At 41.9% G+C, this 25,260-nt stretch overlaps 1 protein-coding gene across 12 annotated transcripts in view; it reads left to right on the forward strand.

Moving 5' to 3' along the window:
* PPP1R12B (protein phosphatase 1 regulatory subunit 12B) overlaps positions 1-25,260 on the forward strand; it is a 163,494-nt gene that overhangs the window by 85,767 nt on the left and 52,467 nt on the right. For 8 of the 12 annotated variants that reach the window (XM_084853609.1, XM_084853611.1, XM_084853610.1 and 5 more), the window contains 5 exons: positions 1,390-1,480; positions 2,166-2,363; positions 5,237-5,420; positions 5,840-5,952; positions 8,862-8,903. In XM_084853609.1, the coding sequence (XP_084709735.1) occupies positions 1,390-1,480; positions 2,166-2,363; positions 5,237-5,420; positions 5,840-5,952; positions 8,862-8,903 (628 nt within the window). Of the gene's footprint in view, positions 1-1,389; positions 1,481-2,165; positions 2,364-5,236; positions 5,421-5,839; positions 5,953-8,861; positions 8,904-18,188; positions 21,045-22,222; positions 24,898-25,260 lie in introns of those variants that run through there. The other 4 variants (XR_014790680.1, XM_084853613.1, XM_084853614.1 and 1 more) reach the window with 4 other exon arrangements.

A 25,260-nucleotide genomic window follows, 5' to 3' on the forward strand; every position in this document is an offset into this window, starting at 1 on the left:
AATCTAATGAAATGGCTTTACTACTGGGCTAAATATATTTTGTAAGAGAGAGCTAAGCACAGATAGAAGAGGGTGCCAATCTGAAGAAGATTCCTATGGATGTAGTTGTTGAATGATACTTGTAATTCAGCTTAGATCCATGCTAGGTTTTCTTACTAAGCTTTTTCCAGTCATGACTGGTAACATCTTCATAACCCATATATACTCTTGAAATGTAACATGTTCAAGGTGAATCCAAATTACTTTTTGAGACTGCCAGAACTATTTGTAAGACAGAGGCTCATGATCTGTTAAAACAAGCTGCTTTAAGGAAGTTGTGGTACATGTAGTCTCTTGATCTTCTTAGCCCTTTTTAGTGTCTGCAGTTTTAGAGTCTTTCAACAGTGTTGGATAATATTCTTCCTGTGTTGGATAACTCATCTGAAGAGCTTGTAGGATCTGGCACTTTATCTGCTGTGTCTGGTTGTCAGATGTCCTTTGTAAAACCACTGTCAGTTAAACTATGTTCAGTGATTCAATCTTTATTTATGCTTAGATACATATTTGAGGTGACAGATAAATGTGAACTGGTTAAGCCAAAGAGAAGGACCTTTTATGTACAGTCAAGAAGTTTATTATTTATTCACTTGAATAGTGATTTGTCTTCTACTGCTTGAAAAATGCATCTGTCCAGTGGATGGAATTTGGAAGCTCTGGTCAGCTTGTGCTCTTTTCCTAAAGCTTGTGGGCAGCCCGCAAGCAAATGCTGTCCCTCTCTCATGCTTGCAAGATAACACTAACAACTCAAGCTTCTCCTAGGTTCCAAAAACTACAGTCCTAAAACTGTCCTATAGCAGGCTTGAAGGTTTTGTCTTTAACTGATTTCTAAGTGCATCTTCACCTTCTAACAGCTATGCACGCCTGCAATAAGAGAAAGATTATTTTTGTCTGATTTGTCCCTTTCAGAAGAAGTGACTTGAAAGGCATTGCACGTTTGCTAAGTCCCTCAGTTATACTAGCGCTGCCCTTGTAGGGGTAGAACTACGTACTGATTATTCCTCTTTAAAGTTTTAGTACACTCAGTAATTCCTTCTAACTGTAGATATGAACTTGACAATTTCATTCCCTTTTTGTTTTGTTTTTCTCTCTTAATGTAAGACAAAGATACATAGTGCAAAAGAGCTGATATAAAATGGTAGCCATCTTGAAATCACCATAAGGCAATGTTACATGGGTTATCACATCAGTACTAAAGCTACCAGGTTTCCTCCCCATATGTGAGGAATAAAAGTTGATAATCAAACATTTTAATTATTTGAGCCAAAAAAACACCCCCTCCTATTTGAAACGCCTTAAACTCGTACTTGCCTGATCTTAAACGATGTATTTCCTTTTGTCCTTTTCTTTTAGGTCATATCTGACTCCTGTACGGGATGAAGAAGCAGAATCTCTAAGAAAGGCACGATCCAGGCAAGCTCGCCAGACTCGCAGGTCTACTCAGGTGAGGAACAATAACTCTTGAAGACCTGTTGAAATGATGGACTGTACCTTATGTAATTCAAATTATTTAACCTGCCTTGTGAGAACATCTCTAATGTATCCTTGGATGAAGAAATCCCCACCTATCCTTGATAATTGAATGTCCATTTTGAATAAAATTGTATTACTTCTGAAAGATGTCGAAGCACAGTCCCTGGAAAATTTCCACAGAAAGGAATTAATTACATGTTAAACATATAGGAGTTTACATTTTGGTTGGTAAGAACTGACTATAATGAATCGTTTTTTCTTCATGGGAGAATACACAAGAAATGTGTGTCATTGGGAAGCAAAATCTACATGGATATTGCACTGTAATGTTCTCCACAGATACTGTACTGTGAAAGAAAAAACTGGAATCAGCTATATAATGACATCACCAAACATTGTTGTGAACTCATATTTAGCATTTCTTCCTTCTTTTAAAGAAATAGCCTGTTTAAGCCACCCTAGCTGAATGATATATTAAACTCGTAATTGCTAACTTTGAGTTCACTGGGTCTGACCTTTACTTAGAAATCGGGCATTATCATGCTTGATTATTATGGAAAGAGTAACCTAATCTGTGGTGGGTCATGGATTCAGTGGAAGGGGTATAATGTTAACCCACACAGGTATAATAAATACAGCTTTCTGCCATTTCCCAGGGTGTAACACTTACAGATCTTCAGGAGGCAGAGAGAACCTTTAGCCGATCTAGGGCAGAGCAGCAGACTCAGGAACAGCCAAGTGAAAAATCAGAAAGAATTGAAGCAACTGAAGAAGGCAGTGAGAGACGGGAAGACACCGCAACGAGGGAACCCAGGGAGACCCGTTCACGATGGAGTAGAAACTTGGATGAAGAGGTGAACAAAACCATTTGTAGTTACTACTTCTTTCAACATTATTTATGGCTTAAGATCAGCAGCACATGTAAAAAAAATGCTGTTATTATTTTCCCCCCTGTTCTCTTATATTGTTAGGAAAAATAATATTGGATTCACTTTGCATTCCACATGAACAGCTTCACTTTTAGATAATGCTCTGATTCCCACTTTACCATTTAGATTATTGCCCCAGTCATAAAAATCTATAAGGAAAACAAAGCCTAATCAGAGAATTATGATGCTTTTCAGAATGAATATATGCTCTTTTCAAATATTCTGAATGTAACTAGTCAGAAGAAACTGAATTAACAGTGTTGTCATTTTATTTAGTACTTGAAGGGCATGTGTGGATGTCAGATCTTGGAAAATGCCATTTAAATGGCTTCTGCACAGGGTATGAGGGAAGGTAATTATCTAAAAACCTAGGGGAGCAATCCTATGGCCACTAGTCAGCAGCTAGACAGCCATAGGATAGGTCATTTCCCAGGAACTGACCTCGGAGCCTGTGCTCTGAGGTTGGTTCCCTGAGAACTGACCTCCACGCCCTCCCACGCTGCCTTGTAGGCAGCGTGGAATGATCCCACACTCCGTGCTTGGAAGAGGAGCATGGAGCAGCAAAAACGGGGCGTGTCAGGGCGGGGAAGTCAGAAATGCCAGTACGACACATCCTACGTGTCATCTGGCTGCCGCTTCCTGTGCTCTGAGGTCCCACGGCGAGACAGCCGAAATCGGCTGTCTAGCCGTAAATGCGGGGCGGCTGAAGCGCGGAGGGGATGATCTCCTTCATGCCTCTCCTGCCCTACATTGGATAGGCGGTTGCCTCTGAGTTCGGAGGCGGCCACCTACCCCAGTAGGATTGCACCCTAAGAAGAGTAGTGCTGGATCAGACCAAAGTGTTCCCCAGCCACTAGCATTGAGCAAAAAAGGTTATACCATAATAAATCAATTAGAGAGCAATCCTATGCTCCTTGAAGAGCACCCCAGGCACTGTAGGATTCTTTGGAGTTCGTCTGAGGCTTTGGAGCCCGTATGAAGCTATATACACTGCTATGACCTTGAAAGGGGGACTCAAGAATCCAATTCCTCCCACCTTCTCCTCGCAGCCACCATGGAAAAAAATGCACCAACTGCTTTCCAGGGTCACAAAAGCAGCCTTGGAGGGCCGCAGAGAGGTCTGCAAGGGGGTGTTCTGTGGTGAAGGGGAGGGGAGAAGAGAGGCCAGATACAATGTTTCCTGTAGCCTTTCAAGCCCCAGCTCCACCCCCTCAGAGACCCACCTAGAGGAAAAATGGGGGGAAAGGAGGATGAGGAGACAAAAATCACTTTTGTTGCTCCTCCTATCCTTCTGGCAATAGCCTGGCAGAGCATTGGATGCTCAGAAGTCTCCGAGATGCTTCTGTCTAACAAGGGCGTAACTGATAGGATTGCACCTTTAGTCTGGTACAGCAGAAATAACCAAGAGTCTTGTGGCATCTTATAGACTAACACAACTGTTCTCTGGTATTGAGGGGGCATATTACCTCTGGCACTGGAGGTAATATATAGCCATCATGACTAGTAGCCACTGATAACCTTATCCTCCATGAATTTGTCTAATCCCCCTTTAAAGCCATCGAGCACTACATCTTGTGGTAAAAATTCCACAGTTTAAATATGCATTGCGCATAGAAGTACTTGCTTTTCTCTGTCCTGAATCTCCCATAATTCAGACTCATTGGATGACACCAAGTTCTGCTGCACACTGTGTATAACTTTATGCACAGCTATCATGTCCCCCCGTTCCTCGCTTTTTTTCCTAAGCTAGAAAGCTACAAATGTTGTATATTTTCCGTATAGGGTAATTGCTCCAGCCCCTTGACCATTTTGGTTTCCCTTTTCTGCTCTACAGTACTTTTTTTGAGGTACAGTGACTGGAACTGTACACACTATTCCATGTGTGGTTTTACCATATATTTGTATAAAAGTATTTTATATTGTCGGATTATTTTCAATTCCTTTCTTAATGATCCCCAATATGGAACTTGCCTTTTTCACAGCAGTCACACACTGAATCGATGCTTTCATTGAGCTATCCACTACAACCCCCAAGCTCCCTTTCCTGGTCTGTCACCATCAGCTGAGTTTCCAATAGTGTATATGTGAAGTTAGGATGTTTTTGACCATAACCACATTCTAGATTTGGATCTAGATATTTTGATTTTTCATCGCTGTCCACAACTTTGAGGAGATATTTCCTACTATCCATTCTCTGACCAGAATCTTTCTCTTTGTTTTAACCACAAGGTAATTTTTATGGCCACTTTGGAGATATACATGCATTCTAGGCTTTTTAATGGTTTAAATCCTATTCAGACTGCAATCCTAATGCTAGTTAGACATGGCTCAAATTGGGTTTGCTGAACTTTCTGCAGTCGAAATGCACATGGAACCACTCACAAGTTTGGGGTGCATGTAGATTTTGAGCATGAAAATATCTTCATGCACCCCAGCAAGGTAAGGTGATTGTAAAACCCCATGTTGCAGCGTGGGGGGGGGGGGTGTAATCACTCTTGGTCACATATCTACATTTCCCCCCCTCCCCCTCCCTCTGAAATCAAGATAGATTTTAGTGCTGTTTTTCACACTAACGTTATTATAGCACAAGTAGCCCCTGACTGTTAACCGAAGCGATGATTCTTGCCTGTTCCATTTTGATTAGGATGGATGTAATGAACTTATTTGCATATCTAGTTTACTATGTTGATGGAATAGGTTCACATTGCATTGTCTCCAGTATCTTGCTAGTTGGAATCCATATACTCTTGCTAACCATCATCTTACTAACCATTATTATGCCCATGTTTGTCTTCTAGTCTGCTGGTCGTCGGTTGAGGTGCTCACCACAAGAAGACAAATCCACAACCCCCATCTCTCCTTCATTAGCCCCTTATCTTTATTCAAGTTCTCACCTGCCCAGGACAAGTCGATCTGTGTCTTCTGACGCAGTGAGCCCAGCAGACTTCCAAGGCACCTCTGCCAACGACATGGAGAAAAATGGTATTTACTGTTGTAAACAGACTACATTGTACAAATCTGTTGAGTCAGTGTGTGTACTAAATAGCAGCTTTATATATTTGGGACACTGAATCTTGAATCTTCTCAGTGTAGATCAATAATGGAATGAAAGAACATCTGTAGGAATTTGAGTCCCTTCTGGAAGGCTCATGGTAATTTCAGCTGAATTTGTCTTTGAGCTAATGACACCACATCATATTTTAAAGGAAATCTGCTACTTGGAAGACCCATTGACTTGCTGCTTGGAAGACCCACTGATTTGATCCTTTGGAATTAAAATATTAAATATAGATCATTAGGTGTTTAGGGCTGAACAATCTACCCATTGGCCATCTTGCCTTATTTTGAAAATGCTTCCATGGTTTTGATAAACTAATTTCCCTGGCTCTTTTCCTGTACAGAATATGAAGATCAGGATCTGGATGACCAAACTTTAAGCAAGCAGTCAGTTAGGGAAAGGCGACGACCGAAAGAGAGGCGAAGAGGCACAGGAATCTCTTTCTTTACAAAGGAAGTAAGTAATGCTATTTCTGGAGATTGGGAAGATGAGTAAAGATTAAGTCCTGGTGTGCTGGAATAAGAAAGCTGAAGCTGCCAACTGATAGGGAGGTGTGGCATGACATAACCCTAAGGCGAAAACCAAAGACCCTAATTGTGTGAAAATGAGACTGCAATCCCTATACTATTTAAAATGTGTGGCAATTCAAAATACATGGATAAAATTTCAAAAATTCAACTATCAAACATTGTGTACAACACCCATTAAAACAACAACATGGTACCATTCAAAGGAACAAACAACACTCTTTGTTGTTCAGTCGTTAAGTCGTGTCCGACTCTTCGTGACCCCATGGACCATAGCACGCCAGGCCTTCCTGTCCTCCGCTCTCTCCCGGAGCGTGCTCAAGTTCATATTCATTGCATCGGTGATGCTATCTAGCCATCTCATCCTCTGCCATCCCCTTCTCCTTTGGCCTTCAATCTTTCCCAGCATCAGGGTCTTTTCCAGGGAGTTTTCTCTTCTCATTAGGTGGCCAAAATATTTGAGCTTCAGGTTCAGTATCTGTCCTTCCATTGAGCACTCAGGGTTGATTTCCTTTAGGATGGACTGATTGGACCTCCTTGCAGTCCAGGGCACTCGTAAGAGTCTTCTCCGGCACCACAGTTTGAAAGCATCAATTTTTCGGCGCTCAGCCTTCCTTATAGTCCAGTTCTCACAGCCATACATTACACTCTTAACTATGCATATATCAATAACCAATCAGTTGACAAGAGCCCGGATAGTATTCTGAAAACCACTTTTTCAATAACCTGTATGTTTCTCGCAACGACTTAGGTTGCTTTGCCAGTCATATTATCTAGAAGGCAGCTCAATCCATAAATGTTGCTCAGTCATGCTGCTGGGACCATTTCTTAAATATATAATAGGATACTTTCCAGGCTCCAACACACCTTTGAAAATTTACTGAAACTCTGGGTTAAGTCAAACATGGCATGAGTGGACTTCTGCTCACGCAACAGGACTTCCTCTTCCTACCCAGTGCATCCCCCAGATCTACTTCAGAGGGTCCACCAACCCTCCAGAACAGATTTGAAGAGTGAACAGGGGGCTGCAGTGGGAGGGGAAATCCATTTTGCTTGCAGTCAACTAGTATTGGATCCTAGCAAGATGAAGATGTTTCAGGTCAAAGAAGCTGGGAGTTACTTAATGTGGCCTAGAGCATCAGTAACAAGGTGGGGGGGAAACCCACCGTAAAATAAACTCCTTCAATAAACTGGCAAGCTCTGGTATGGGCAAGGCCTTCAAACTAGGATTGCAAACTGTGGTTTAATCTTGGTTTGGAGGCCTCACTCATATCGCTGCCTTGTTGGACATAATGGAAACTGTGCTCATGCGCTCACTTCTTCCCTCCTCCCCTTACATGTTTGGCTTACTGTAGGGGTAGGCAACCTGCCGCCCTTCAGTTGTTTTGGGCTGCAACTCCCATAAACCCCAGCCAGTATGGCCAGTGGTCCAGGATTATGGGAGTTGTAGTCCAAAATATCTGGAGGGCACCAGATTGTCTACCCTTACAGGGGAGGAGGGAAGAAGAGAGTGATTCATTCCAAATCATCCAACCATGATTTGGAAGTTTTGAAACATAACATCTGAATGAAGCCTATGGTTTGAAATAGATGTCAATTTTCAGACCCAGTCTGCATGTCATGGCCAATTCCAGGGTTATTCAGTAAATTATTTAACCCAGGAATTGGTGTGGGCAGCTCATTTGAGTGAATGTCACTCCAAATGCACCTTGGAATGTTGTTCTTCCTCTTCTCCCTGAATCAAGCTACATACCTAGCATTCACCTCTTCTCCCTCTCCCATTATCATTATTTAACCCAGGAATTGGTGTGGAATTGGTGTAATTACTCTGCTGTGGTATTTGTATCAGAATTATTATATCCATGCGTAACAAGGGTTTGTTTGCCTAAATCACTGGTATTGTGGTAACACCTTAATGGCAGCTAAAAGTTTCAGATGGACTTGTTCATTGCCATAAATTTACTTAGTTGTTAGGTTTGAGTAGGCAAGATCAATTATTTAACCCAGGAATTGATGTTGGGATTGAGTGAGTGTGCTGCCTCCCACCTGCTCACCACTTCCGCTTTCAAAAGCAGTGCATTCCTGTGTTGTTTTGTGACATCCGAAACTGGAAACTCTGAGTTGTTTATGAGTTAAACTATGGGCAATTGTTGGGTTAACTCTGGGTTGTTTAACCCCTAAACAAGCCAGAATTCTGGATTCAGACATCACGAAACTACCCAGGAATGGGGTGTTCCTGGGTTGTTAATTGAAAGCGAAAGTGGGCAAAATGGGTAGGAACCAGCTCACTCGCACACAAAGATGCATGGTTAACAAACCATGGGTTGTTTGATCCAACCGGCTCAGTTTGAATTCAAACTATAATGTCCTCAAATGAGGAAGGGAATAGGAGCAGAGGAGAAGACAGCTTGCAAACCTGTAGTATACTCCTGGTCCTCCAAACAATGGGTTGAAGAATCAGGAACATAACATCTGAACTGATACTGCTTGCAACTTTTAAAAAGATTTTATTTTCATACAAATGAAATTATTTCCTTTTCAGTAAATACAGCTGTATCTTGCAATGAACTGCTAATGGTGAAAGTTATAGTTGTTTTTTCTGTTCTGTGTGGCTGAAGCAATTATTTACCTAGAGATGTCTGGTCAGCTATGCAAATAATTTCAAGGATTAAATTATTTTAAGATTCCGAAAGTGTATTTAGCTTTCCATCTTCTGACTTCTGTAAAGTACTTCCTCCAGTTACCTAAACTTTTCTTACTATCAATATTAAAGAGAACCAGTGTTTATTTGAAATTTTCATGGTAACATTTAATTATGTCTCTTTTTTTATTTCCAAGGATGAGGAGATGGATGGTACTGAAGAAGCGAAGGAGGATAGGGTAAGTAGAGGATCCAAAGTTTATACATTCACTTGTTGTTTCAAATGAGCCTTTGGTTCTAGGATTGTTCACAATTCACTTGCATTTTGAAAGCAGCTCATTTGAGTGAATGTCACTCCAAATGCACCTTGGAATGTTGTTCTTCCTCTTCTCCCTGAATCAAGCTACATACCTAGCATTCACCTCTTCTCCCTCTCCCATTATCATTAGTAATGGCAATGCTCAGTTATAATTCAGTAGCTTTCTTTATTGTTTATTGGACTGTAGCAGTCTGAAAGTGGCACGTGATCAGTGTGTTTTAATTCTTTAATGCAATGTAATGGTTTAGTGTAATGTTTTCTTGGACAACAGCAAGAGAAAAGGTAATAAAGACTAGATTACTGTGCCTAGGTATTTGTATCAGAATTATTATATCCATGTGTAACAAGGTTGGGGTCCCCCCCCAAATCATTGGTATCGTGGTAACACTTTAATGGCAGCTAAAAGGTCCAGATGGACTTGTTCATTGCCATAAATTTGTTTAGTTGTTAGGTTTGCGTAGGCAATTTTCCCCTTGTTTATACCTTCAGCTGTGAAAGATCTGGTTCAGACTGACATTTAAAAGACTTTGCCTTTTTCACTTGTTATCAAGTGATAAAGCTACCTTCTCTTAGATCATGGAAATATCAAAAAATAGACACAGATCCCACTTCAATTTTGTTTAGGACTGTTATTTTTGTTTTATACTTTTGATATTTGTTGTGATGAAGCCAAAGAAATTACTTTAAAAAACCTTGCCAAACGTTTGCATTGTTGAGTATTGCTGGTATCCTTCGCTGCTGGTGCTTGTCATCATTTTCCCTTCTCCTTTGCCCTCACAGTCCTTGCCCTCATTTGTACACACTGACATTAATCCAGTTGGCTGTGGTCACCAGCATGATTTTGTTCATGAGCATCCATGATGACATTGCATCAAACTTAGGATCATGACATCATAGGCAAGGGAGGTGGCAGATATTGCTCTAAACAGCATCAAAATAATGCAAGTGGATTTGCAACAAGTGCCAAACACAGGAGGGTGATTTCTTTTTATTTGGTGGGAGGGGAACATTTATGAAAACACATGTGAAATCAGGTAAGTGGTTTTGGCTCAGGCAAATATGACCTTAATATGATTTTATGCTTTAGGAGATGATTTGAATGGCCAAGCCATATAGCAGACTCACCACTAGAGGGAGCATGTTTTGCGGTGGTCCAAGTCTGAAGTGACAATCTAATGTTTTCATATGAAAGTACCTGTAAGAGTATTTGGGATTCTTAATCAATTTGGACTAGAAAATATTCCTTGCGAAACATATTAAAATCATGTAGCTTTTCATCTTTCAAATAAGTTTCCGGAAGTTATTTGATGTTAGCACTAAGATAAAGTTGAAAAATTGGTAGTTCTGCTTAAATTAATTTTTGTTGGGCCTCATTCGCACCCCCACCCCTACCCCACTTGTTGTAATAATTTTGCTAGATGCTGATCTTGTGTTAACTTTACATGGAATTGTAGATACTATTTGAAGCATGCAGATAGACAGAAAGCTAAGTATTAGCAGAAGCCCAGAATCTGACTTGGTTTCTTTTGGGATACAAGTACTATATTGAGATTTTGGAATTAAGTTTTAATCAATTAACTAAAAGCTGGACTCTAAGCTTGTCTAAAGGAGGTGCGTTGGTGGGGCTGGGGCTGGAGGGGCCATAGGAAACATTGTATCCTGGCCTCTCCTCTTCCCTGCCCACCCACTGGAACAACCCCTTTCTAATACCCCCTTTCTGACTTTTGTGACCTGGGAAAGCAGCCATCATGGTTCTTTCCATGGCAGCTGTGAGGGGGGAGGGGGAGGGATTAGATTCCAGAGTCCCACTTCCAACTCTGAAGAATCCTACGATCCCTGGGATGCTCTCCCAGGACCATAGGATTGATCTCCTGGGCTGCAATACCACACACACTTATCTGGGAGTAGCTCCCACTTAACTCAGTGAGACTTACTTCTGAGTAGCCATGTATAGGATCCCACTGTCAGAGAAGGTAGAGATCTCATTCAAGGAAAAAACCGAGTAGTAGATGCTTAGAATACTGTAGTAGTTAAATGGGTTTATCTGTTCCAGTGTAATTTTAAGCGTGAATAGTAATTGTGCTAGAAATACATACATTTCCATGTTGAGATGGGTCCTAGAAGTTCAAGTGATTGTGATAGCTTTTCATGGGGAATGAAGAATGCATATGTTCTGAGGTGGTGGGTTATAGTATTCTCATTCATTAAGGTTGCTAGTAATATAGAACTGTAGGGCTGTAAATGACTTTGAAATATCCTGATGTAAATCCCTGCACTGATAAATTCTCTATGGCAAGCCATTTAGAGCTGAACTAAGTCGGAAGCTGGGGGAGGAGGGCATTTTCATGAAAAAATGTCTCCTGCTGCAAAACCCTCTTTACTCAAACCCCCTCCATTTTGATGATCGGGGGATTCCTGCAAAATGGAATGAAAATATTCACTCATTCAGTGTGAAAGGAGAAAGCATTGCCTTCAATATGAGTTTACCTTCATGACATCATCCCTTAATCAGAGCAGATTGGTATCATGGCATCATTAGGAATCCTATTCCAAATGTGGGCAAAGTTTCCTGCCTTTATTTTGATTTGGCTTTATGATGTTATCATGTAGTTGAATCTGGCTGTATGACAGTGTAATATCTTTACATTGTGTATATGATTCCTAATTGGCTGAGATGACATTGGGAGGAAGCCCCTGTTTAAAAAAAAAAAAAAAAGATGTCAAAGCTCCATTTAAGAAAGGAGGCATGAGATAGGGGTTGAAACTCTCTGCACCCACACACCTTTTACACCCAAAATGCAGCACAGCCCTATAACCTACTATTTTAAAATACCCAAAGTTTCTCTTTTTCTGAAGCATAATTAGGAAGCTAGAGGTGTAGAAAATAGTGAACAGTAAGCCTTTTCGGTTGGCTATAGGGGGAAAAATCCAGTACTACTAGATATTTGAGATTTTCCAGACCCAGGACACCCCCTCCCCCCAATGTTTTTGATCACCTGAACTTCTTATTCAGTTCCGTTTGATTTCAATATTAGTGATAGGCCATAACAGAATATGAAGCACAAATTACAATATAAAACACTTAATAATAAAATACTAGTTTTTATATTCACATTGGAAAAGGAGGTGTGGGGGTGGGGACGAGAGACATGGATAGTCATGTAAGTATCTACAGTTCACACTGTAAATACAGATGGAAACATTTTATTATGGAAAATATCCATTTTTAAAACGTCCAGTTTTGCAAATGTTGCCTAGCTGTAAGTTGCAATGCTTCTTCCTTCAGCAGTTAATTGTTTTTAATAGTACTTTACTCTGTGTCAAATATTTTTTCCAATACAGTAACAGACTACAGAATAATTTATTCATGACTGACACACCTAGTTATTGTACATAAATCCAATATAGTGTGGGACTTTTAAATGATTGTTTAGTAGAACTATTGATATCTAGAGCACTGAAAATTTTAATGTGCTTATTTGAGCTATTTGTGATATAACTCCAAAAGTCAGACTAGGAAAAAAAAAACCAAATCTACAAGGAAGAATGTAGCATAAGATTCAACATGATTCCCAAGTTATCCCATGTGCTTGATTTTCTGCCTTTTATGAGTACATCCCGGTTCCATTCCAGGTTTTCAATCTTATTTTTTTTATTACTGTATTATCTTAATTGATAAAGATGTTCATAAATTAGATAATTTAAGCTGTAGTTCTCACATGAGGATAGGTGAAATCAAAACATATAGGACTAATGGTGAGTTCGAAATCCAGATGGAAACCAGATGCACTTGGAGACCCTGTAGTTCAAAGTCACCTGCTCTGCGACACACAAGCAGGATTATGATCAACTTATCTTTGGCATGTCTAAAATTATGGTCTTAAACGTCTTAATGTTCTTCTAGTCCTTTTCAGGAACTCAGAAAAATCACAGCGCTAAGATTTCAGCTTTTAAAGCTGAGTTGCAAGCGTCTACAATATGATCTTGTGTATATTTAACACTTCCTTTGTGACGAGGGTGCTGTACCTTCGCTTTGGAAATTTAACAGCCCAGCAGAACCAACTCCCCACCCCCTGCCCTCTCAGTCACTTTGCTGCCACTGCCAATTTACCGTGATTCTTTCTTCTCATTTCTCTGCATTGCCATCAGAAAGTTCATTGCTCTGCAAGAGCAATGTCTTTATTAGGTTTAGGTGTGCCTTGGAGAGCTTTTGGTTTTCTGAGATCATGACTACCTAATATGGTGAGGTATGTCCCCATCAGAGCCTGTTGCATGTTGCTCTGAGGCAGTGGAGCTTGCCTGGTAGTAGTATGTAGGTGAGCTGCTAGCAGGCTAATGTGGAAGAAAGGCTGTTTAAATAGTAAACAGTAACATATTATGCTTCTAACTATTTCTGTAAATAGCATGGCTTGTGATGGACAATTCCTTTTTTGGGAATCCAGAGAGCATTGCCTAGAAGTAACTTTTTCCATTTTGTCTTGTTTTCTAGCACAGATGCAGTATAACACTAGGAAAGCTTTCATCCTGGCTTATGTCCATAGCATGTGGGAGGGAAGGCAGCTTTTAGATAAGTATGATAAAAATAAGGCCCCCAATCATGAGTAAACGTGGGGACATGCCTTTGAAATACTGGCTTCATAATCAAAGAACCCTCTGGTAATCAAAGAGCACTCACAAGTAGATTGCAGGTCTTTTTCCTGTAGGACACACAGCTGGCAGGATATCAGACTAGTAAGAAATGAGGGCATAAATGGCAGAAAATTCATTTAAGTTGTTAATTTATAGCAATCCTGAACAGTATTTGTGTATTTAAGTGTAGTTTTTATCTCATGATCAGCCAGAATGTTAGGGGTACTCTAAGTTAGAATTTTAATGTAGATGGTTTTCTGGGTTTATTTCATGTTTTTATACACAAATACATTTCATATTTGTCTAAGCTCAAGCTCCATGGGTTAGACTCAAGTTTAGTCATGCTTAGAGGAGACTCTTGAAATCAATGGCACTGACTTTAGTTATGATTTAATTAAGATTTATTTAAGTGGGTCTACTTCGAGCATGAGCAAATCTGGATCCAACCCCATGTGTTATATATACAGTCAGGACCAGAAATATTGGAACAAGGATAACTGTTTTGGCAGTTGGCCTCTGTAAATCACCACATTGAAGTTGAAAGGAAACACACCCAGATGGGAGCAAAGTCAGGACTTTCAGCTGGAATGCAAGAGGTTTGACAAAAGTGGGGCACTAACCATTCAGGAAGGACAGCCAGTGGCATACACACACACACACCTATCGTTGGTGGCTCATAAGTAATGGAACGAATGGCTGACAAGCAGCTGCATGGCCAGATGTGGCCTCTTTCCTGGGTACTCCATGACCAATCAAGCAGAGAAAAGGCCTGGAGGTGGTTCTGAGTGTTACATTTACATTTGGTAGCTGTTCACTGGAACTCCCAACATGAAGCCCAAAGAGGTGTCGGTGCGAGTGAAGGAGGCCATCATCAGGCTGAGGAAACAAAATAAACCCATCAGAGAGATAGCAAAAACAGTGGGAGTGGCCAATACAACAGTTTGGAACATCCTGAAAAAGAAGGAATTAACTGGCAAGCTCAGCAACAACAAAAGGCCTGGAAGACCACGGAAGACCACTAAAGTAGATGATTGCAGAATTCTGCTCATGGTGAAGAGGAACCCTTTCACAACATCTAGCCAGGTCAAGAACGCTCTTGCGGAGGTAGGCATGTCATTGTCAACATCTGCAGTCAAGAGACGGCTTTATGAATATAAATACAGAGGCTTCACCACAAGGTGCAATCCACTGGGAACGCTCAAGAACAGAAAGGCCAGATTAGCCTTTGCCAGCAAACACCTAAAAAAGCCTGCCCAGTTCTAGAATAAGATTCTTTGGACTGATGAAACCAAGATTAACTTGTACTAGAATGATGGGAAGGGAAAGGTATGGAGAAGGAAAGGAACAGGTCATGATCCAAAGCATACCACATCATCTGTCAAACATGGTGGAGGCAGTGTTACGGCATGGGCATGTATGGCTGACAATGGAACCAGGTCACTGGTGTTTATTGATGACCTGAGTGCTGATCAAAGCAGCAGGATGAATTCTGACATGCATAGGGCTATACCTTCTGCTCAGATTCAGCCGAACGCTGCCAAACTGATAGGACGCCGCTTCATATTGCAGATGGATAATGACCCAAAAGATACAGCAAAAGCTACCCAAGAGTTTCTCCAGGCAAAGAAGTGGGATGTTCTTCACTGGCCAAGTCAGTCACCTGATCTCAACCCAATAGAGCATGTTTTTCACTTACTGAAGACAAGACTGAAGGCAGAAAGACCCCCAAACAAGTAGCAGTGGAAGGCAGCTGCAATAAAGGCCTGGCAAAGCATCTCGAGGGAGGAAACTCAGCATTGGGTCATGTCCATGGGTTCCAGACTTCAGGCAGTCATTGACTGCAAAGGATTTTCATCCCAGTATTAAAGGCAATCCTTAAGTTTGAAATGATGTTGGTTTGTTCCATTACTTATGAGCCACCAACATGGGGGGGTATGCCACTGGCTGTCCTTCCTGAATGGTTAGTGCCGCACTTTTGTCAAACCCCTTGAATTACAGCTGAAAGTCTTGACTTCACTCCCATCTGGGTGTGTTTCCTTTCCACTTCAATGTGGTGGTGTACAGAGGCCAACTGCCAAAACAGTTATCCTTGTTCCAATATTTCTGGCCCTGACTGTATATATGTCTACCTATAGGATCAATCCTGATGCTGAGCTTAAAACTACTAAACACTTAAAGCCAAATATAAAGCGTAGTGGCACCTGGCTAGTTCTATTTAAAGCATCTGTCATTTCAGGGCATAATGCTACTGTAAAAACCTTGTGCAAGTCCACAAGTATGGCATGTAAAATAGGATTATGTTTATCTTCATTGCTGTCTGTGCATACATTTATAACTTTAACTCATGAAAGGATTCATTGGCAGTAATCCTATCTTGGTTCTTGATGGTTGGACAGGGACAAGTCCAAACAAATGTGAGGGTGTGGCAGTGGGGAGGGACAGAAAGACTGTCCAGTTAATGCTTCCAGAAATATTCTTGGCCATCAGGCTAACCTTTTCTATCAAAAACATTCAAGCGGATGTCTGACTCGGGACTAATAGCCTCTGTAGCCGAGTATATGTTCTTGGGCAGTAGCCAGTACTGAGTGTTTCAAAGCATTCAGTAGCCGCAAACTTATGGTGGAATGGTCTGTCTTCCAGAAATGAGGGGTTTCAGACTATCCTGAGTAGTTGCTTTTGTATGATTTGGGAAAATGAACTGCAATTGTGTTTGAGAGGGAAATTGTTGATTGTTTTTATAATTTATTTTAAGGGAAATAATAAAATGATGTATGACCTACAGATGATATGCTTGTTTTCTTTTCATTTGGAAAGGGGAAATCATAAGACAATAACATGTTAAGAAACCTGTGTTTTCTAAATGAGTATAGTATTTCAGAGTGGAATGTTGCTTTGCTCTGTACACAGTCATTCCTCAGTGTGGCATAGACACAAGTTTAATCATAGTTAGCACTAAACATGAGCCATATTCAAGCATTCAGACTGAATGTGTGAGGGCACAAAGTGTGGCACACATACCATCTCTATCAGCCCTGTGAGTCTGAAAGGTTTTGAGGTCCTTCCTGAAGATTTGGAGGCAGATTCTAAGCATGTGCAGCTGAACCTCTTTAGAAGCCTCCATGTGATCAGGAAACGCACTTAGAATCTCCCTTCAGATCTTCACACTCAACAGGTGAAGGTCAGGAACGGAGGAGGTGGAGCTGGTGCTTGTGGGGATATTGGCAGTGGGGCCCAGCCATCTACACACATTGTACATTCAGATATTGAGGCCATATGCCTGAATAGGGCTATGGTTTGTCTTAACCCTGGTTATGTTCCTAAATATTCACTGAAACTGTGGCTTAATTTGCCATGCTTATTCCTTCCCCAAGAGATGCTAGCAAGACCTGCTTGTTACCTTACAAACAAAAAGGTGCGTAAAGCCTTTTAACTATGGTTTTGATCTGTTTAGATTTTAATACTGCAGATTAACCATAATTAAAGGAAACCCACCTCAAGCCATGGTTTTACACTGTGGTATTTGTCATCTGTAAGGCTAACATCCTGATAGTCATATCATAGTTCCGCATATAGCAGCTGATTTTTTATCAAGAATAAAAGTTCCATTACCAATCACTGAATTAACTTACATAGACTTTTGAGTCTAATACTTGATCAAGGATTGTTTTCTGATGAACAGCCTTGCAAGTAAGCTCTTCTACCTCACCAGCTTCCCTACTTTGTCTCCTGGAGGCAATACTTCTATGCCAAAAACAGCCAGATGAATAGTTATTTACAAACCTCAAGTTAAGCTATTTTGAGGAATTTGAGCAAGTTCATTTCACTCTACTCTGGATTACTTGGGGAAAGCTGATATCCTGAATACACTATAAATTTGTGCCTGAGTGTGCTAAAATACTATTGCTGCCTATAATTGCATTATTGATAACGTTCTCAAATGCACATGATGTAAAAGTGAAAACTCAGCTTGATCTCTCATTTCAAAATGTATTTTATTTTATCATAAGTTTTTACATTTCTCTTTTGAAAGAAAAGGCCTCACAAAGCAGTCTAACTAAAATTAATCTAATTTTCATAGCATATGCAGAACCTCAACTTTCTCCAAGTTATGCAGAATAGTATGAAAAAAGCTTTCTTCACAATAGTTTATCAGTAAGTTTATGAATATCCAGAGAGCCTCGTGTGGCGCAGAATGGTAGGTGGTAGTATTGCAACCGAAACTCTCCCCACGACCTGAGTTCGATCCCAGCAGAAGCCGGGTGTCAGGTAGCCTTCTCAGGTTGACTCAGCCCTCCGTCCTTCCGAGGTTGGTAAAATGAGTACCCAGCTTGCTGGGGAAAAGGTAGTCACGACTGGGGAAGGCAATGGCAAACTACCCCACTATAGTCTGCCATGAAAACGCCAACAAAAGCAGCATCCCTCTAGGGGTCATTAATGACCCAGTGCTTGCACAGGAGGAACCTTTCCTTTCCTTATGAATATCCACCCAACAGACTTGATAGCCGTTTTTTAGCTTCACCCCCCAATTTATGCCAAACAATGAATAACATTGCAACTTGTTTGTATTACTATTCAGGTGATCTGCAGAACTCCTGCATATGTTTGTTCTTTGATTAGTCACATCTCTCCAAAGACTACATGAGTATGCTCTGCAACATTTTTAATGAGAAAGTTGGCACAAAGGCAAATTCGCAGAGAACTGGTGGAGGTAGGGCTGCTTTTGAATACTATTTAAGGACTGCTGATTATCAGTTATTGGTTTGATTACTAATGGCTGTTGTTTTTTACATCTGTAAAGGAAGCAGCTGCAACCAGCATGGTGGATGCTTTCTTTAAGAAGGTGGGGGCAGCAGTACCACATAAATGCTGGCTGGGGGATGCTGGGAGTTGTAGTCCACACATCTGGAGGGTACCAGGTTAGGGAAAGTTGGCCTAATGCAAGATAATATGGTGTGAGAATAGCTTACATGCAGAACAAAATATTGAAAGAGAAGTAAGCATGCCAAGTGGCATAGACAGCCAAGAAAGTGAGGAGCTTTGAGCACAGAGCAAAAGGGAGTCATTGCGATTTGAAATTATCTGATGTGAGAGAGATTGGGGTGTGGTGGGAAAAGGGAGGTTGAGCAATCAGCCAGTGCAAGCTGGTGTGTGGAGACAAAGAATAATAGAAAGACAGATGAAGAAACAGGAAAAAAGAGGTTGGTGTAGGTTTCCTTGGGGTTGTTTTATAGAGTCAGCCATTCGCAATTAACCCCTTGTAATCATTGGTAGCCAGAGTGGTAAAGACAGAGCACTGTACCACAGTCTTTGTTTCTTCCTGAAGGTGCAGCTGTGAAACCTGCCTGAGAGACAAGACACCTTTGTGCTATTTCAGTAAATAAGGAATTTCCTATTTAGCGGTAACAACTTACATATATGTTTACTTTGAAGAGTTAATTATTTCTATTGAATTTGTTTATTTTTTAAGTCAGATAAGTTTCTAGGTAACAAGTTCTGAATGGATATGGGTGGCCAAATGCAAAAGAGGATAGGATTCCTGCACCTTTACTAGGTGTGTAGAAGAGGGGATTTCAGCAGATCTAGCTTGCATGACAAGCTGCACCTGCTGAAATGCTCACTTCTACAAAGCTAGTAAAGGTGCAGGAGCTGCCCTATGCCCTTTTTGCATATGGCTACCCTGGGAAGGATCTTTTAAATCCAGTGAATCCATTAAGGTCTTGAGACATTGTGAGTAGGTGGAGGGGTTGCCAGAAGCAAAGGAAGCCCCCAGGCACAAAGGCAAGTTTGCAGAGAACTGGTGGAGGTAAGGCTGCTTTTGAATACTATTTAAGGACTGCTGATTATCAGTTACTGGTTTGATTACTAATGGCTGTTGTTTTTTACATCTGTAAAGGAAGCAGCTGCAACCAGCATGGTGGATGCTTTCTTTAAGAAGGTGGGGGCAGCAGTACCACATAAATGCTGGCTGGGGGATGCTGGGAGTTCAAACTAAGACTTGAGAGAAGAGGAGTTGGGGTTCAGGAACTGCAGTAGGCTTTTAAAGACCCTGGAAAGAGAAACTAAGAAGGGGTTAATTAGCCTAGAGTTCAGGGGTGGAGTCAGTGGCTGCTGTTTATAGACAAGTAAGCACTGGATCCAGGGAAGGAGGAGGAGCTGCAGGAAGAATTGGAGTGGCGGGGGGAGGGGGAGAGAGAATGCCCCAGAGCTACAGAGTGGGCAGACTGGAGAAGGTATGCAAAGTCTGCTGGCTGTGCTACAGCCAAGAATAGAGGGTGGAAACTGAGAGAAAGGATACAGTATCTTGGCTGGGAGTGGCAAAAAGCTAATGAAATAATGTGTAGGTGCAAATGCTAGTAACTTGTATTGTATGCTTATTAGACTTGGCCCACTGAAAATGTTCCCTTTCACACAGCCAAATAGCAGATGGTGTGAGCCAAGAAATCCTTGGTTCGAATTTTAGCTCAGCCATGAACTCACAAACAAGCTACTTTCTTCCCCCCCCCCCCCGCCCCCAATCTGTAGTATGGGAGTAATAATACTGGCCTATCTTGTAGAGTTGTGGCAAGGGTTGAGACAGTGTATGGAGAACACTTAAGAAAAGTGGTATGTGGGGGTGGGAAGACTCTCTATTCTTCTGTTGCAGCAGAGCTTAGATTTGTAGTGTGGGATGTCCATGTCATATCTCAGTACTTATAACCACCATCCTGCTCCAGCTCTATAAACTATATATTTCGGGGAGAGAGACAGACTTAGACCACTAAGATTCTGTGGGTGAAGCAGGAAACCATGGGTCTGTCATGCCTTTGCTTCATAACATATAACTAAATTTTTGGGTTGATATCACAATATTGGCTTGGTCTCTACGAACCCACTAATTTTCCCCGACCATATTTACATAGTGTCCCAAGAGGAGAATAAAAAACAACACAATGTAATATTTAAATAACATTTTTTTCTTGTCACTACAAAGACAAGTTTATTTTGATCTCTAGACCGGCATCCACCAATATTTCAGCAAATATTTCTGCGCTCTACCCATGACTTTAAAAATGTTGTGTATTGCAGATGGCCATGCTGAGTAAGATGTTTACACAAGCTGTTAATTCTGAAAAACCTTTTGTGATACAGCCATATTAGTAGGAATGAAGCATTTGTAAATATATGTTTATAATATCAAAAGTCTCTAAAGATGAAGTTAGCAACTGCCTATTAGGTTTATTACCCCATTAAGGGTGCAATCCTATGCATGTTTAGACAGAAAAAAAGTCCTACAACTCCCAGCATCCCCCAACCAGCATAATTGTCTGGGGGATGCTGGGAACCATAGGACTTTTTTCTGTCTAAACATGTACAGTCAGGGCCAGAAATATTGGAACAAGGATAACTGTCTTGGCAGTTGGCCTCTGTACACCACCACATTGAAGTGGAAAGGAAACACACCCAGATGGGAGCGAAGTCAGGACTTCCAGTGTAATTCAAGGGGTTTGACAAAAGTGCGGCACTAACCATTCAGGAAGGACAGCCAGTGGCATACACACACACCCATCATTGGTGGCTCATAAGTAATGGAACAAACCAACATCATTTCAAACTTAAGGATCGCCTTTAATACCTGGATGAAAATCCTTTGCAGTCAATGACTGCCTGAAGTCTGGAACCCATGGACGTGACCCAATGCTGAGTTTCCTCCGTCGAGATGCTTTGCCAGGCCTTTACTGCAGCTGCCTTCCACTGCTGCTTGTTTGTGGGTCTTTCTGCCTTCAGTCTTGTCTTCAGTAAGTGAAAAACATGCTCTACTGGGTTGAGATCAGGTGACTGACTTGGCCAGTGAAGAACATCCCACTTCTTTGCCTGGAGAAACTCTTGGGTAGCTTTTGCTGTATCTTTTGGGTCATTATCCTCTGCAATATGAAGCGGCGTCCTATCAGTTTGGCAGCATTCGGCTGAATCTGAGCAGAAGGTATAGCCCTATGCACGTCAGAATTCATCCTGCTGCTTTGATCAGCAGTCAGGTCATCAATAAACACCAGTGACCCAGTTCCATTGTCAGCCATACATGCCCATGCCGTAACACTGCCTCCACCATGTTTGACAGATGATGTGGTATGCTTTGGATCATGACCTGTTCCTTTCCTTCTCCATACTTTTCTCTTCCCATCATTCTGGTACAAGTTAATCTTGGTTTCATCAGTCCAAAGTATCTTATTCCAGAACTGGGCAGGCTTTTTTAGGTTTTTGCTGGCAAAGGCTAATCTGGCCTTTCTGTTCTTGAGCGTTCCCAGTGGATTGCACCTTGTGGTGAAGCCTCTGTATTTATATTCATAAAGCCGTCTCTTGACTGCAGATATTGACAATGACATGCCTACCTCCGCAAGAGCATTCTTGACCTGGCTAGATGTTGTGAAAGGGTTCCTCCTCACCATGAGCAGAATTCTGCAGTCATCCACTTTAGTTGTCTTCCGTGGTCTTCCAGGCCTTTTGCTGTTGCTGAGCTTGCCAGTTAATGCCTTCTTTTTCAGGATGTTCCAAACTGTTGCATTGGAAACAGCAGTAATTCAAGGGATTTTTTGTTTTTGCTATCTCTCTGATGGGTTTATTTTGTTTCCTCAGCCTAATGATGGCCTCCTTCACTCGCATGGACACCTCTTTGGACCTCATGTTGGGAGTTCCAGTGAACAGCTACCAAATGCAAATGTAACACTCAGAACCACCTCCAGGCCTTTTCTCTGCTTGATTGGTCATGGAGTACCCAGGAAAGAGGCCACACCTGGCCATGCAGCTGCTTGTCAGCCATTCGTTCCATTACTTATGAGCCACCAACGATAGGTGTGTGTGTGTGTATGCCACTGGTTGTCCTTCCTGAATGGTTAGTGCCCCACTTTTGTCAAACCCCTTGCATTACAGCTGAAAGTCCTGACTTTGCTCCCATCTGGGTGTGTTTCCTTTCAACTTCAATGTGGTGGTGTACAGAGGCCAACTGCCAAAACAGTCATCCTTGTTCCAATATTTCTGGCCCTGACTGTATAGGATTGTAGCCTAAGTCTCTCTTACTACTATCTGTAGTTTTGTCTGTTTGCTTGCATTCCTTCACTTGGCTTTGTGGTCCAAGAATAGGAAGATACAGATAATTGCCCATAATGTGGCCATTGTTGAGCAGATACCAGTAAGAATGTGTTATATAATGAATCAGTTCTGTTGAATGGTAGCAAATAGCATGGATTTTAATTTTTTTCATTAGCACTGTAGTGAAGCGGAAGTATACGAAGCTTTGTAAAGTAGCATGGAAAATGCAGGTAGGCATGGACTGCCCTATTGAGGATGGAAATGATAAAACAGCATCTGCTGTTTATAAAGTTAAGTATGAATCAGTCAGTCATTTAGAAGTAGATTGAGATTCAGCCACAGTTCCAGATTTAAATATGTAGAAATTAATGTTAGGCACACTCCAGTCTTTAACTCATGAGGATCAAATAATGTACATGAATACTTCCCCCTACTCCACTGTGCCAGAAAGAGGATGGAGAGATTGAAGTCTATACCACAGATGGTTGCAGTGCCAGTAGCCTTTTGCTTCGAAGAAATTGGAAGAGGATTGTGTACAGCAGTTATGCAGTGCTGTCATGGGCCTGGTAACCACATTCTGGTTACTGGCGAACTGAAGAGTGATAGAAACACAGTTTGGGAGAGCGTCTCCTAGTTTTTGACTTGCAGGAAGCACCTGCTTTGTGTTCCAGATCTTGTTTTGTCTAATATCATGAATACTGCAAATTGTTCGCTTAGGGCACAACCCTATCAGGTTGAAACCTGCTGGATGGAAACCTCCAATCTCAGAAGCTTCCGAGTATTTTATGCCCTGCCAGGCTGCTGCTGACATTGCAGGAAGAGCAACAGAGGCAATTTTCACCTCTCTGTCCTTTTAAATTTTTCCCCTCTAGGTGGCCCTTTGAGCCCCTCTAGAAGTGGTGGGGCTGGAGAGGCCATAGGAATATCCATATCTGGGCCTCTTCTCTCCCTTCCCCACTCACTGGAATGCCCCCCCCCCCTTTTACCTCTAGGGTCCTCCAAGGCTGCTTCTGCAACCTCGGAAAGCAGGCACTGTGGTTATTTCCACTGCAGCTGCCAGGGAGCAGGGAGAGGGGGAGGGATTGGATCATAGCAGTGTCTATGACTTTGGGAGGGGGAATCTGAGAAATCCTATGGTCCCTGGGACACTCTCCAAGGACTATAGGATTGCTCTGTTAATTAGAGATATTTTCAGTAAACTGCATTCATGGTCTTTGGCTATTGGCCTAAAGTGATCAAATTTTGCTATAATTTACATATTTTTCCCAAAACTTTGCATGTGACAATGTTTGAATGTGCTGGTCCTTTGGAGGCCATTTCTTGGCTTCACACCTAGGAAGTTGGGGAATGTATCCACTTTCCTAGCCCTCCTTTAAACTGATAACTGTTTTTAGTACATGTACATTCTGTTCCTCTTCAGCAACTAATATTTAAATGAAACTGGCTGTTTCTAAAAGTTGCCGTCTTTAAGTGTGATTAAACTCCTGCATGTGCCAAGTACATGACTTATGGGGGATGGATGAAAGTATGTTGTTCCTCTGAGTTACCATCTTTTGTTTTTCTTTCTTACCAGTGTTATGGATAAACTGAGTGAGTGCTATGATCTGAGTCTGTCTTTATTTATTATTTATTTTATTATTAAATTTATTAATCGCCCATCTGGCTGGTCACCCAGCCACCCTGGGCGATGTACAACAAACAATAAAAACAGTTTAAAACAATAAAATTCTACAATAAAAACATTTTCTAAAATACCCTAACCCACCCCAAATGCCTGCCTGAACAGCCACGTTTTTAATGCATGACGGAAGCTCATTAAAGAGGGGACATGATGGAGTTCCCTAGGGAGGGAGTTCCACAGACTGGGGGCCACAACAGAAAAGGCCCTCTCCCTCGTCCCCACCAGTCTAGGTGTCTTGGCTGATGGGACAGAGAGAAGGCCATCCGAGGCTGATCTTGTTAAGCGGCCTGTCTGGTGCTGCTGGAGGCGCTCCTTAAGATAGGCTGGGCCGGAACCATATAGGGTTTTAAAGGTCAAAACCAACACCTTGAATTTGGCCTGGAAAACAACTGGTAACCAGTGCAACTCCTTCAGCACTGGAGTGATGTGATCTTGCCGGCGGCTGCCTTTAATCAGGCGAGCCGCCGCGTTCTGTACTAGCTGCAGTTTCCGAACCATCTTCAAGGGTAACCCCACGTAGAGCGCATTACAGTAGTCTAAACGAGAGGAGACCAGGGCATGTACAACCGATGGGAGCAGATGGTCGGGAAGGAAGGGGCGCAGCTGCTGTATCAGATGGAGTTGATACAGCGCTGTCCGGCTCACAGCTGACACCTGAGCCTCCATGGACAGCTGGGAGTCCAAATGACCCCCAGGCTGCAGACCTGGTCTTTCAAGGGTAGCCATACCCCATTCAACACCAGGTCAACATCCCCCAGCCTCCTCTTGTCTCCCACCAAAAGTACCTCGGTCTTGTCAGGGTTCAGCTTCAGCCTATTCCTCCCCATCCAGCCACTCACCATCTCCAGACATTTGGACAGGGATTCTACGGCCAACCTTGGTGAAGATTTAAACGAGAGGTAGA

The sequence above is a fragment of the Heloderma suspectum genome, chromosome 4 (assembly GCF_057233095.1).
Source record: "Heloderma suspectum isolate Gila_16-S chromosome 4, 16-S_ref, whole genome shotgun sequence".
Classification (NCBI taxonomy): Eukaryota; Metazoa; Chordata; class Lepidosauria; order Squamata; family Helodermatidae; genus Heloderma; species Heloderma suspectum.